Below are 13634 nucleotides of genomic sequence, written 5' to 3' on the forward strand. Positions count from 1 at the left end.
GGGCGGGGGAGGGCGAGCCGCGGCGGCAGGGAGGGGAGGGGAAAGGCGCTCATCATGTTTAGGGGCGAGGGGAGTCTCCCCGCCCGGGAACCCGGTGCGCGGCGCCGGCTGCGGCGGTCTCCGCCTCTGGGAAGGTAGGACGCGTGGAGCCCCGCGCCGTGCCGCCCGGAGGAGCTGGGGCCGGGTGGGAACGGCTCGCGGAGCGCTGTGGAGCGGGGCGGCGGCCCGGAGGAAAGGGTCTCCTGGGGAGCGGCCACGGCCCTGGGGCAGAGCCCCCGGCCACGACCGGGAGTGTGAGGGAGGAAGGGCCCGGCGGGGAGCGGCCCGGCGGAGGGGTCGCGGGGTGCAGGTGCCGCGCCGTGCCTCGCTGTTGCCTCTCGCAGCCGGGAAAGGCGGCTTCCATGAGGGATTGGCGGCGGTGGGGGGCGGTGGAGTTCGGTAGTGTGGAGATTGCATCAGGAGAAGGAGCTGTATGAACTAAAACTTCCCCTGAGCTGGCTGGGAGGTGGCAGTCTCCACCATTAAGCCATCAGACGCACCAAGCAGCTGTCAGGGAGCTGGTGCTGTGCCACAGAGCGTTAGCACGCACCACACCTGAGCCAGCATTCTGACTGCTGAGGTCAGGAACGCCTCAGTCCATCGCAGGTACTTTGTGCTGGAATAGATCAGAGCTCCCAACCGTGCTATTGATTCCTGGCGTCTTAATTCACTTAACACAGGGAAGTGTTAAAAATTGACCTACTCATTGTTACTAAAGAAAACAGATGTTGTAGGGTGTTGCTGTTATGCACTGAGACTATCACACAGCACAGCACTCCTCATGCCTCCTTATCTCCACTACTGAATTTCGGTTTTAGAAGAGGTGTTTTCCATCTTGCCCTGGCATTTTGGTCACTTGCTATGTTGTTCTAACTCTGAAGGGGTTTAGAGGTGGTGTCCCCTGCAAAGGAGCAGAGTGCTAATATGCTCTTTGGAGTGCCTGCGGTGTTCTGCTCAAGTCCCAGTGAATGTGGCCCATTTCTTCTAAAGGGAAGAGACTCTCTGTTGCAAAAATGGAATTATCCTAGTTAATAATTTAAATATCTCAAAATAAATAATGTATACACAGGAAGCTGTAATAGCAGGCATCTTCTTTTTGTTGTTCCACTCTTTGGAAATGGCAGACTGCTTTAGAATGAATGAATCCCAACATGATTCTGGAAACTGGGCCAACTTGTCATTGATTATGCACTTTGAAGAAAAGAGGGAAAGGTAGAGAGAAGATGTACAATTCTTGAATCTCTCCTCACTGTGCTGTGGCCACAAAAGCCTGAATATAGAAAGTATAAAGTTTCTGGGACAGAGGAAAATTCTGCAGTGATTCCTACTATAGCAACTGTTGTAGATGCTGAAGTTACTTTATGATCAGTTTTACTGGGAACAGCAGCTAAATAATTTCATCTTACTGTGTTGCATTTCTCTGATTTCTGATTGTTGCTTTAAAGCATACCAACTCTGACTGTTTTTCCTATAAACCCTACAGCAAGCTCCTTTACAACCTCACAGCTGGATAAGTGGATCAGAAACGGTCTCCTAAATAAACTGGAAGTTGAAACTGAGCCTGCCCTTAGTCCTTGGTACATGGATTATAGCTCGATCCCATGGGACTAAGTTCATGCTTTAAGTGTAGCATCAGTGTCCTTTGGCACCAAAAAGGATGATTCTGTCATCAGATTCCCATAGGACTGAAAGATGCAGGGAAAAACGAAAAGAGATGGGTATGACTTCTTGCAGGGTGGGGTCACTGCATTTTTAATGTGGATTTCCATAACTGTATTATCAGCCCCTAGGAGCACAGTTTTCCATTATGGATACATCATCTGTTGGTTGGCTGCTGCTGAAGAAGGCATTGCTTTTCTCAGATTGTCACTTAGGCTAGTCTGACCACATCTGCTGAACTGCAGCTAGTCTTTCAGCTAGTCTAGCTCCTTTGACTCTCCTGCTGTGGCATCAGATGAATAACAATGCTGATGCAAAAAAAGGCTGGGAAGGGAGGAATGGGACAGGAGGCAAGGTGGAGATGAGCAATGAGGGCAGCCCTTTCAGCAGCATATCTCAATTAAATCAGCTTAGCAGTAATGGGAAACCATACTCTTAAATGACAGTCGCCCCGAACTTCATGGCCCACAAGGAAGACAATGTCACTGTAGTTCTCCCTTTACTCCTGACCTAAATCTAGAATTGGGCTAAGTACGGTACTTAGTGTATCCAGAAAGCCTAAGTCAGACGTGTTATTAAAACATCCAAGAAGTTCTGTCTCTAAGCTTTCAGATCAGTGACGCATTCTTATACAACTTCAATTACTCAGTTTTCTGACAACTCAGTGTAACAGTTCCATAGAAAGTTCTGGGAAGAAGAAATGGAAATTACTGTGAAGCAGGAATATTCTTACTAATAGAACGTAATGTCCATGAGTCTTCAATACTCCTGAGCTTAATAGCATCTCTGCTTTCACTCTTGCTTCCAATGATATGAGTCTTTGACTCATATCATTTGAGCTGGAGGGAGGAAGGTGTATTTCAGCATCTGGAATGTGCCTTTGTGGGTTCAGGGCAGACCTCAGACCTTCTTTGTCATTTTGAGAGTAACGTTATGTTTACTTAAGCAACCTGTTCATTTACTTAATTCCCCCATACTTTCATGATGCATTTAACACCATGTGCATACCAAAGGAAAGTACTAAGTCACAGAGATAGAGAATTCAAAAGGCCATACCTAACGCACTTCCTGAGCTCTTCCTAAAAATTTACAGTAGAGGAGTTTTCACTGCATAAATAGCTTAATCTTTTAATCTATTAGGTGTGTACATATATTTTTCTCCTAATATCTAGGACAAATCTCCGTTGTTGCTACTTGAGATAATTTTTTAATGTCCTAAACCATTTGATACAGGAGGCAAAAGTTTATCTGCATTTTTGTAATACATCGTTGAATACTGGAAGTCATACATACCCATAGTCTTTGAAGTTAAAAGAAATTACTCAGTAATGCCATGAACACTGTTGTTTCCTGAGGTCTTTTGGTAAGGTTGCTTATATTCAGTAGTGTCTATTCTGTTTGGCCAAAATTAGTTTGGTTAGCTGATTGTTACTGCTACCAATTTTTAATGCAGCAGATAAGCAGCCTTGCCTGGTGGTACGCAGTGAGGGCAAGGCGGACACTGCCAGCCACAGCAAGAGCTGTTTGCTGAGTGCATGTTTGGGTTTGATGTGAGAAAGTAATTCAGAAACATCTGAAGTACTAGATTTATCACCAGACTTATCATTAGATTTATCATGTCTAATCATTCCTCTTTCTCCATTAAGCCAGTGATTTTGTTAAAAAACGAGGAAACGAGACTTTCTAGCATTATTGGCACCTTCCTACATTCTACATATGTGAAGTTGTCATGTAATTTCTTTTCATATCTTCATAGTATGAACAGCTTCATGGCATCTGTCATGTTCCTGATTTTCATCTCCCTCTATCTGAAGTCCCCTAGTAATTTGTAGAAAATGAAGTAGAATGAAAAATACAGGTTCACACGTGCCAGTAACATTACATTCACTGAGTGTAGTTTGTCTTCTTTTACATGTGTCTGTGTACAACTTCAGAAATGAACAGTGCCTTCCATTGAGCCCCGAGCAAGGTCTGTGCTTAAGGCCCAGCTGAATCACAAGCCCAGGAATTCCTAACAAACAGGGAGAATCAGTTGGGCTATGCTGAGGCATGATGGCTTATGCTCACCAGTTCCCATGATAGGAACTGGTCATTACAGGTTAGTCATTAAAGCCTGCGGTCATTCTGTAATGATGTAAAGATTTTGTAAAGAAAAGAGGCTGTTAAAATGCACATTTATGATGTTAAATTCTGTAAATGTTATGTTCCACAACTTTTTTGTCATCTAGAGGATGTGCAACTTGGAGTTTAACTCGCCACTAGATGTCAATGTTGCTGTACTGTAAGACAAGTGCAGTTTTATTTGTTTGGCTGATAGAGTAATTTATTCAACAAAAGCATTTCTGGTTTTGGGTTTTTTTCTGGTATAGAAACTGTAACTGTGCTTTGCCTGTTATTTTGAGAGCAGCTGTGCTGTTTAATGGTATTTTGGAATTAGAGTTACCATTTCAGCGTGTAATCGTTGTTAGAAAAGTGCCTTTAAGAAAAAAAGCATCTCATTGTTCAGAAGTTTCCTCCTGTGTTCCAGTATCCCATATCTTTTTTCAAGTGGCCGCAATCATTTGTATAGCATTTTATTTGTTAATAGAATAAAATAGAGACAATGATAACATATACGATGATAATTATTAGAATGTCAAATTTACTAAATTTCACTTATTGATGGAAATTTTTCTCTTAAGTATTCCTTTTTAGCACTACTAAAGATAGTGACACTGTCGAATTTGCAATGTAGGGACAGAATTCTGAAAACACTCAGGCTTCCAATGAACAGTTTGGAAAATTAGATTCTTTTGAAAACATGGCCCGAATTCTGTATAACAAAAGGATATGAGGAAATTTTGACCCTCAGACTTCTGTTATTCCAAGCTTATGTACTTGGAGCATGAGGAAATCACTGCAAATCTTCACAATCCCTTGTTGCCCACTGTACTGTCAGACCTGTATCTGGAGCACTGGTTCTGCTGGCCATTTCCAGAGACCAAATTTTGGGAATCAGTTTTGCAGGCACTAATGCAAAGCTCAAGAAGAGAACAGTATACATCTCAAATTCCAGATTAACTTTGTTCTGCTAATAGGATTTTTTTTTAAAAGGCTTCTATTAAAAATACAGTTTAAACTGATCTGAAAATCTTGAAACACATTAAGAGGAAATTTACCTTTATTCTTAGGTGTTCAATTTGGTAAATAGAATCCCAGTTTAGGCCACGTTGTCACAAAATACAGCCTAACCTGATTTATTCTGTCTGCTCCACTCTGATGTACATAAAGCCTCACCGTTTCAAGCACAATTCACAAAACATATTTGTTGTTACTGCTGGCTGAGTAGCAACCTTATCATCATCATCGTCACCAACTGTTCCAATTTAAGTTGTGCTCAACACCTTTTTTTGATAGAGGCATCACTTACACTCATAACATGGTAGTGTATCACAGATTTAAGAAGTACTGTGGTTTCTAATGTCTGTTTGAGATTTCTCAGCTATGAATATGGAGTTATGTAAGAATCTAGCAATATTGTGAAAACCAGGTTGTTTCAGCCATTCATTCTGCTGTGTTTAGGTGAACATTCCTAGCAATAACCTGAATCCTAAAATTTCTGTGAATTTTTCAAAACCAAAAAATATTATTAAACTAGACCACAAGCCCTTGTTAATGTGTATATTGTAAATAATACAATGCCAGTATGACCCTGAAAAGACCAGCTGATACAGTTATGGAAATAGTAAAGTAGACTTTCATCAAAAAATAATTATTGGAAGCAACCTACCATGTTGCTGCTACAGATATCTTTTTTTCCCCCAAAGCACATAATTTTACCTAGTAATTTCCCCAGAGACATATTAGTGGTGTAGTTTGCAGTGTAAACGCCTATCTGTTGTCCTTTAATTGGCACTGCCATTGCCCTGTTCGCAGTGTGGCTGGTGATTTTGGTCTCCAGTTCTTGAAGTCTGGCAGCGATGCTGAGAATAAAGTTCACTTGAAGATTACACATGCATGTCGGCATGCATAAACAAGTTTAGTCACCTCAGTCTGTTAAGAATTTAATTAAAAAGTAGTTATCAATTGTGTACAAAATACTTTTTCTTAGTTTTATCAACCTGCTTTGAAATAAGTAGAATACAGAAACCAACTCCTCCAGAGTGTTCCAGGTTTTACTTGAGTTTTTAGAAATGCTTTATGCTCAAAATCCCTAAAGTATGAGCATTTTCCTAAGAGAGTAAAGAATGCTTAATCCTATTTTTATGTCTGGATGCGTTGTGGTGGAAAGTGACTGGTGGTGTTCATGAGTCCAAGAGAAAGGGAAATCTGTTCTTCCAGCTTGGTATCAGACTTATTATATGAGGGGGAAAGGGAAGAAAGTAAGAAGCAATAGATAAGGAAAATGTAGTGAAGTGGAAATAATAAAAAAAGGCAACAAAGAAGCAATGTGTTTGCACTCTTTAAATTCAGTTCTTTACCACTAGATTTGTTCTGTGAAAATAAAAAGAATGTGAGCAGAACTGCAGCCCACTGCACTTTTATAGTGAAAAATATAGGTATTCTGTTGTTTCCTGATACATGTGCAATTTTGTGCATAATGTTGACCATGCATATGTATTCACTAATGATCTATTTATTGGGACAGGTACAAATAATTTACCATTGAATGTATGGAACCTGTCTTCTCAGTCATAGAAGCAGTTAAGCACTGCTGGTTTACCTAGCACAATGGAAAACCTAAAACTACTCCGTTACATTCATCAGTATTTTCCACAATGTGCAAAAGCTAAGTATTAAATTACTTGATAGCAGAGATCATTTGCAGTATACAGTGAAATAGTCAAATGTTTACAATCACACAGATGATAGATCTTTTTAAGATAAGGTATAAGAGCATAATAAAGCATAATGAGAACAGAATCAACCTTCATTCCACCTAATGATTTTTGTGGGATTATTTCCATAGTAAAGCAGTACAGTAACTTCGTGTAGAGGCTGACAGTATCTGGGTTGAGGTAGGCAACAGTTGGCCATTTGGTAGAAACTGAAGTATAAAGAGGCTGCTCTGCACAGTGAACTAGAATGAATCAGTCAGAATTCCTTTTTTACTTTTTTTTTTAATGGGCATGCTTATACAGTACTACTGTGAGACCTCAGTTAATAATACCATTAACCATTATGCTAGAACTGTCCTTGCACTAGAAGAAAGGTACTACTGCTTGCCAGATTTTGGAAATAATAGGGATTATATTTCAAATTAAATACAATTTTGTGTTATTTAATCACGAAGATTGTTCAGATATGAAGTACTGAAATACTATCTACTATCGAAAGCATTTCCAGAATACTATTCATTTCAGGGCACCTAAGTGGAAAGGGAAGGATAGCTATTCTAAAAGGGAACAATTAGTCTAACTTAGTTACATATATTGCATATATTGAATTTCATTATTTACAGCCAGCAACATTGACCTGTGCAATACCCATGACTCTAAAAGGAAAAATTACAGCGTGAAAAGAATGCTGAAGAAAGTACAGTAAGTAAAAAGAAATATTCAGGCTCGTATCTTAGGGGAGATCCTGCTATTTGCCAAAACCACATTCAATTTTCAAGAAATATATTAAAATGTTAACAGTTATGTATCTAGATGACTGCCTTTATTGAATGGAAATAAAATACAACCAGGTGAAAGATAGGGGTCAGGATTTGAAGTGAGATTTGAGTGAAATGCCATTTCCTTTAGCATATAGTGGGATTTTCTCACAAGTCTACATTACACTGTCCTCAAATATACAGTTCTTAAAAGATGGAGCATATTATTTAAAGTTGTATTAAGATCCATTTTAATACATTTTAAAATCTTGTTTTAGTCAGCCCTGCCACTTTTTCCACGTACAACCAGCTTTTAGTTGAACCTTAGCCTTACCAGACTCTGTATTTGGCAGGTTTTTGTGATCTGAGTTGATTAACAGAAGAGAAATATTTTGAATACCTCATTTTACTTTGATATGGACATCATCCATCCAAAAGTTTTAAGAACTAGGAAAATTGTGTTTGGAGATTAAACATTAAATTCAGTTCCTAATACTGAAGCATAGGGCCTTCTGAAGCATAGTCTTTCTCTTTCGAATGATTTTCTGTCAAACTGCAACTTTTCCTTTGATACAATAATATCCTTCCCATAATTCCAAAACTTTTTGTCAGATGAATTTTGAAAACTTAAGTTTCATAACCTTAACAATCCAGTGGAACTTACCTATAGCACACTTTGCTGTTTTATGCAATATATGAGCTTGGAAAGTTATGTATAAGCAATTTTTCATTTGCGTTATCCATTAAATTGTAGACAGAGAGATGGCTTCCAGAATTAACATTAGCTTTGTCAGCGTTGCCAGAGGACAAACTGCCAGCAGTTCAAGACAGCAGTATGTAGTACAGTGTTTTGATGTGGTTTCATTGCTGTCTTGAAGGTAATCAAATAGCTGATGAATTGTCATCTTTTCAGCTCTGTAGTAAGAACAACCAGCAAAGCATTTTGATATTTTCTGACTTGGAAGCATTAATACTTGCAGAAAAAAGTGCCCTTGTAACAAAAAATGAAGCTGTTTTCCAGTTTAAAAAGAAGCTAATGTGCTGTTAATATATGAAGGTACTGTGGTATCATGGTGATGAAATCATTAAGGTTGGAAAGGAACACTAAGATCATGCAGTCCAATGCCCCAGCTCACCCCTACCACACCCGTTGACTGTGTCCCTCAGTGCCACATCTCCACATTTCTTGAATACCTCCAGGGATGGTGCATCCACCACCTCCCTGGGCAGCCTGTGCCAATGCATCACCACTCTTTCTGAGAAGAAATATTTCCTAATATCCAACCTGAGCACCCTGTGTCACAAATTGAGGCCTTTTTGCTCTATCACTGTTACCTGGGAGGTCTACCCCCACCTCAACTGCTCCCCATAAGACCTGTGCTCCAGACCCTTCAAAGCTTTATTGCCCTTCTCTGGACATGCTCCAGGGCCTCACTGTCTTTCTTGCAGTGAGTGATCTAACAGTACAGTTTGAAAAGCAAAACCTTCCACTCATGCCACATCCGTGATTTGCTTTTCCAATGTGCAGTTCAGTGCAGCCTTAGGACGGCATAAATATTGGAGCTGGGTGTCTGTGTGGAAGGGCGGCAGAGCCCAGGTGACAGACACAGCGCGGCCCTGAGCTGCAGCCACGTGGGCCCTCCCTGTCCTCGGCAGAGCGATGGAGCCACTTCCCAGCATCGCCCACTCAGAATCTATAGCAACCCTCCGCTAATATGTGAGGCTATTTTTAGCACCAGGGCAGCCTTGAAAACAGCAGGTAAAGCATGAAGAGAATGAATAAGTGGTTGTGGTGCTCGCCTGTGAATAGAAGCTATTTATAGAAGAGCTCGCTCACTCTCTGGAGGGAGATCTTAATATATATAACACGTACATGAAGGCAGCTCTGCCTTCCCCCAAGGGGAGGCGAAAGTGTCAGAAATGTGCAGCAGAGCATTATTACTACTTCTGACCTCAGCACTTATCTAAAATGTCAGTCTTTCAGATTTTTCTTTTTAGGAAGAAAATTGTTAATGGCAGCAGGTATCTTTGATTCAGTCATTATTTGCAGAGAATGCATAGCGTTCCTTGCCCTGAGCAAAGAGCAAATTAAGCAGCAGGAGGCTGTGTGCAGCTCCAAGCTCTGTTCAGCCAATACTTGCTCCAAGGAGCTCTCCAGAGGCTTTTCTTAGGACCCCCTTCCGAACGCCTGGGGACCAAGATCTCTCCTGTGATATTTCTACTGCTGTCTCTGAATTCCCACTCCTGTTTTCTTGTCCTTTTCTTTCTCCCACATTCATCCACTTAAAAAAATGCTTATGAGAAAGCCCCATGTGCCTTTGTTTAATGAGTTGTGCGTGCCATTTCTTTGACTGGGGAGCTATATTGCTTCATAAAGGAGCTTATTACTTCTTCCTGATATATTATATTGAGACTGGGAATTAAAGCCTCCAGTTTTAATGACTCTTTGCCGAAATCAAAAGGGCAGCAACAGTGGAAGCTTGCAGATGCCTCTCAGTGATTGATGTCTAGAAGAAAGTCAGCTGTGTGGCATTTGGATTGTTGTCTTGGAAAGGTGGTATATAAGAAGTATTTTAAGTTCAAAATCTGAACATCTTTGGTATTATGCACAAGGTAGGGAAAATCTTTTCTCTTCTGAGCAGTCATAACTAAAACGCGTATTCCTCTGTTGCTGGAGAAATGAAAATTACATTGAAAATTGCAGTCAATTCATAGATGCAGTGTTCAGTTGGTATTGCTCTCCCACTGCAGAGCAAGAGCCAGGCAGCCAAAAGAGCAAATTCTTCCTTAAAGTGCACTGAGGAAAAAGCACGCTGCCATATAAACAAACAGCGACGGGGTTGGCTTCCGCAGCCCTCCCATATCCCCTCTGCAGGGTGATGAGGTTCACAAGAAGGGACAGGGTGCTCAGCTGGGTGTTTGATGGAGGATTGATGCTAGACTGTATGCAATGACAATGTGCCCACTATAGGGTGGGGTAAGGGAGGCTGTCAGGCATGTCTAACACTTGCATGAGGTAGAAGGAATTTGCTCCTAGGGGAATTAGTTGTTTTTTCAAAAATTTTGAAGAGTTATAAACAGTAAAAACTTAAATAAAACATACTTGTGGAGCTATGAGCAAGAAACACTTAAGATGTTTCAGCGCTGGTCCAAATCCTTGCTTTCTCAAGCATTTTGATTAGCAACTATAAAGCAATAATATGTGTTTGATGAGGCACATCCTTCTCATAGTGCAGTTCATTACATTAGTGGCACTCCGGTGAGGCTTTGACTTGAACTTTATGAGTGACTTCGGTAGGTCTAAGATTTCTTCCACTATGAATTATTCAGGAGTCAGAAAACTCCTGTTTTTAATGGCTAAAGAATCTCTCCTCAAAAGCCAGTTATGTACAATATAACAAATTTCCAGTGTACATTTAAATAAACAACATTTCAGTTATTTTTTTTCTGTCTACAAAACGACAAAGAAAATTAAATACAAGTTTATAAAGATTAGAATAATTCTGCAAGTACTGAGTGCCATGAAAAAAGTACAGAAGGGCAGTGCTAGATAGCACAGGTCAGGGAAAGGATTTTATAACATGCCGTCTGTTTTTAATTAGCATTTTGGCAGACTGGAGGAGCTCAAACATTTTTCCATGAAGAAATGTATTATAGGCTTTTCTAGCTGCCAATTAAATGGCATTTAGCTTCAGTGACAGTGGTATGTTGTTTTGGGTCTGCAGAAAGCACTTGCTCATGCTAGAAAATCTGGGACATTGTGTTTCGGATACAGGGTTCTTACTGGGCTGGATTTTCTATCACTCTGCATTCTCAGTGTAGGCATGAAAGATACCTCCTAGGGAGAAGTGCTAAGTTCATGAATAGTGCAAGGGGGCTGGCAGAGTGCAGTTCTTTCCCAGTGTCTGTTTGGATACACCTCTTGAGGGTTTGTCTTCCAGTTAGATGATGTCTTTTAAACAACACTGTCTGAATACTGGGGTGTTTTGTGGGGTTCCTATTTTATCCCATTTAGTCTGGAGTGAGATAGTTTGTCACCAGTCCTGTCCTATGGTTCATTTAAATGTTCGTGGCTATTTTCTCTGCATTTCACTGTGAGTTTCATAGTTGCAAAATCAAGGCATGGTTCCATGGATGCCTCTCAGCAGGCAATAACCAGTGTAGGAGCTACTATCGACTGCCACTTGTGATGAGAGGAGTTGTAGATTAAAAATCATCTTTAGAAAAAATTCTGTGGAACAGTAACTTGAGTAAATTAATAGAGCCCCTTGTTTCCCTGGAAAACCACTGTATTGTCTAGAGGGGGGCTGAACAGTTTCATGGAGGTTACCAGCCCAGGGTGGAGAGGTGAGCTGCAGCGGTGCTATGAGGAGAGCACAAGAGCCTGCAGCCCAGGATGGGCAGAGCCTGGAGCAGCGCGTGCATCATGTCAGGAGAGCTTGGGCAGCTCCCAGTGGTGCCAAGTGGCTGTTCAAGAGGAGTTAAGCGACATTTGAAGGTGGAGTTGCCTGTTTGGTGGTAACTTGTATTTGGAGCTGATGAGATGTTGTATGAAACTGCCTAAATCTGTGGCTCCCTGTTCCTCTTCTCTAGCAGCAAAGCCAGTATTTCTTGCCCGCTCCTGTCCTCCGCTGCTTGTTCTGGTTCTGTCAATTCCTGTTTTGTTTTGGAAGGATTTGGGTTTGCTCAGGGTTTTATTTGCTTTTTGCTCTTTCACCAGATCATTTAACTGATCTAGTTGGAGAAAACACTAGAGATAAATCCCGGTAGCAAGCTGTAGAGCTGGGAAGAGAGAAACCATCGCCTTACAGAACTCGTTGCACAGAAGTACATTCTTAATATCACCAGGTCATTTCCTTGAAAAAGTCATGAGACCATTAAAAATTAACTATAGTTTTTATCAGTAGTATCACGCTTTTGATATCTGATCAGGGGAAAGCATGGTACCTTCCATATTTGAGCATGACTTTTCCTCTCTGAGAGGTTCATATAGAGAGCACTTCAATCCTACAGTACGGCACATGCTAGGCAATAAGCCTCATGCCTCTTCCCTCCCACTGGATGGGCGTTTTGTCTGGCTGGAAAGTGCCTCCCTTTCCAAGCTTGCCCATGTGAGGTGTTGAACCTCCCAGAATATAAATTAGCTAATAGCAGATTGTCTTGAAAGTTCTTTCTAAAGATTAAGTGCAGAAAGTGCAGATTTCTGCAGAATGCAAAAACCCAGTGTACTTTCTTTATTGCTTTACGTCTTAGTCCTTCTCTCCATATTATGTTTGGTCTCAGGTCCTACTTTGCGTTCAAATTGTACTCTCTCTAGCTCTTGAGCTTCTATGTTTGCTGTTCGTATTTCCCCCATTTCTACATATTCGGCATTTTCAAGGCAGAACATGGACAACAGGGATGAAGTAGGAATTATTTTTTTAGATGTGGAGTAGAGCGACTAGTATTCAAGAGGACAGTTGGCTCTATGCTACTGGATTGGGTGCTGCAAAGCACACTACTTTGTTACAGAGCTCCTGATCCTTTACAAATGCTGAGAATGGAACTGATTCCACTGTGCTGGGAGACAAAAGGCTGGAGAAGAGCTGAGGAATGCCAGGGGTTTGTACAGTCCCACGTGGAGGACCAGGACTGGAGAGTCACTGAGGGAACTGGAAGTGAAGGCTGGAAAACTTAAAAGGGTCAGTAAGGTTTGTGGGGTCTTTCTGACAGAGAAAGACCAACCCATGAGTAATGGGAGTTATGTCCCTGTCTGACCTGAAGGACTGTTATTGGATTTTTCTGTTTGTTTGTTTTGTCCTTTTTCCTTACTTACATAAAATAAAGGTACTGAGCTGTGGCAGTTATTTGCCTACCCTGGAAGATAGTCAGACCAGTTTGAGCAGTCATCCAGAATAACATTTAAACACACTTAACATTAGCGGTATTGTCAACATCAGCTGTTCAAAGACTATGGACTGTGTACTTACAATTCTGTGATACCGGTTTAAAAGTCATGCGGTATCTAGCTTAGCCTTTAACACTCTTGGTTACCCAGGAGGCTGGGCAAAGTGGCCTCCCGAGATCTCTCCCTGAGTGAGCCTTTCAAAAATCAGAAAGGGTAGGTATCTTCTAACTTTAATTGTCTTCTGAGGTATTTTCTAGTATTCTCTACTATTTAAAAACCTGCAACTGAAAATAAAGCATGGAGGGTCACAAAAATGTTCAAAGTCTGTGGTTGTAACAAAGTAAAACCTAAATGTGGATGAATTTTGCCAAGCTTCTGTTTGGATGAAATACATTGCATAACCATTTTTTTCTTAAAATACGGTGGGTCAGGTAACAGTACATCTCTTGGGACAAACTTCTTGCCATCGGTCAA

The 13634-nt window shown here is 41.1% G+C and overlaps 1 protein-coding gene across 16 annotated transcripts in view; it reads left to right on the plus strand.

Annotated features, from left to right (window-relative positions):
• LGI1 (leucine rich glioma inactivated 1) overlaps positions 1-13634 on the plus strand; it is a 33637-nt gene that overhangs the window by 2156 nt on the left and 17847 nt on the right. For 2 of the 16 annotated variants that reach the window (XM_021397871.1, XM_021397886.1), the window contains exon 2: positions 7139-7217. The exons of 7 other annotated variants lie outside the window; for them this stretch is intronic. Coding sequence is in view for 5 of the 9 variants with exons in the window: in XM_021397886.1 (XP_021253561.1) it covers positions 7201-7217 (17 nt within the window). In the remaining 4 variants the exon portion in view is untranslated. 7 more of the 16 variants (XM_021397892.1, XM_021397885.1, XM_021397887.1 and 4 more) reach the window with 7 other exon arrangements.

Source organism: Numida meleagris, chromosome 5 (genome assembly GCF_002078875.1).
Source record: "Numida meleagris isolate 19003 breed g44 Domestic line chromosome 5, NumMel1.0, whole genome shotgun sequence".
NCBI lineage: Eukaryota > Metazoa > Chordata > Aves > Galliformes > Numididae > Numida > Numida meleagris.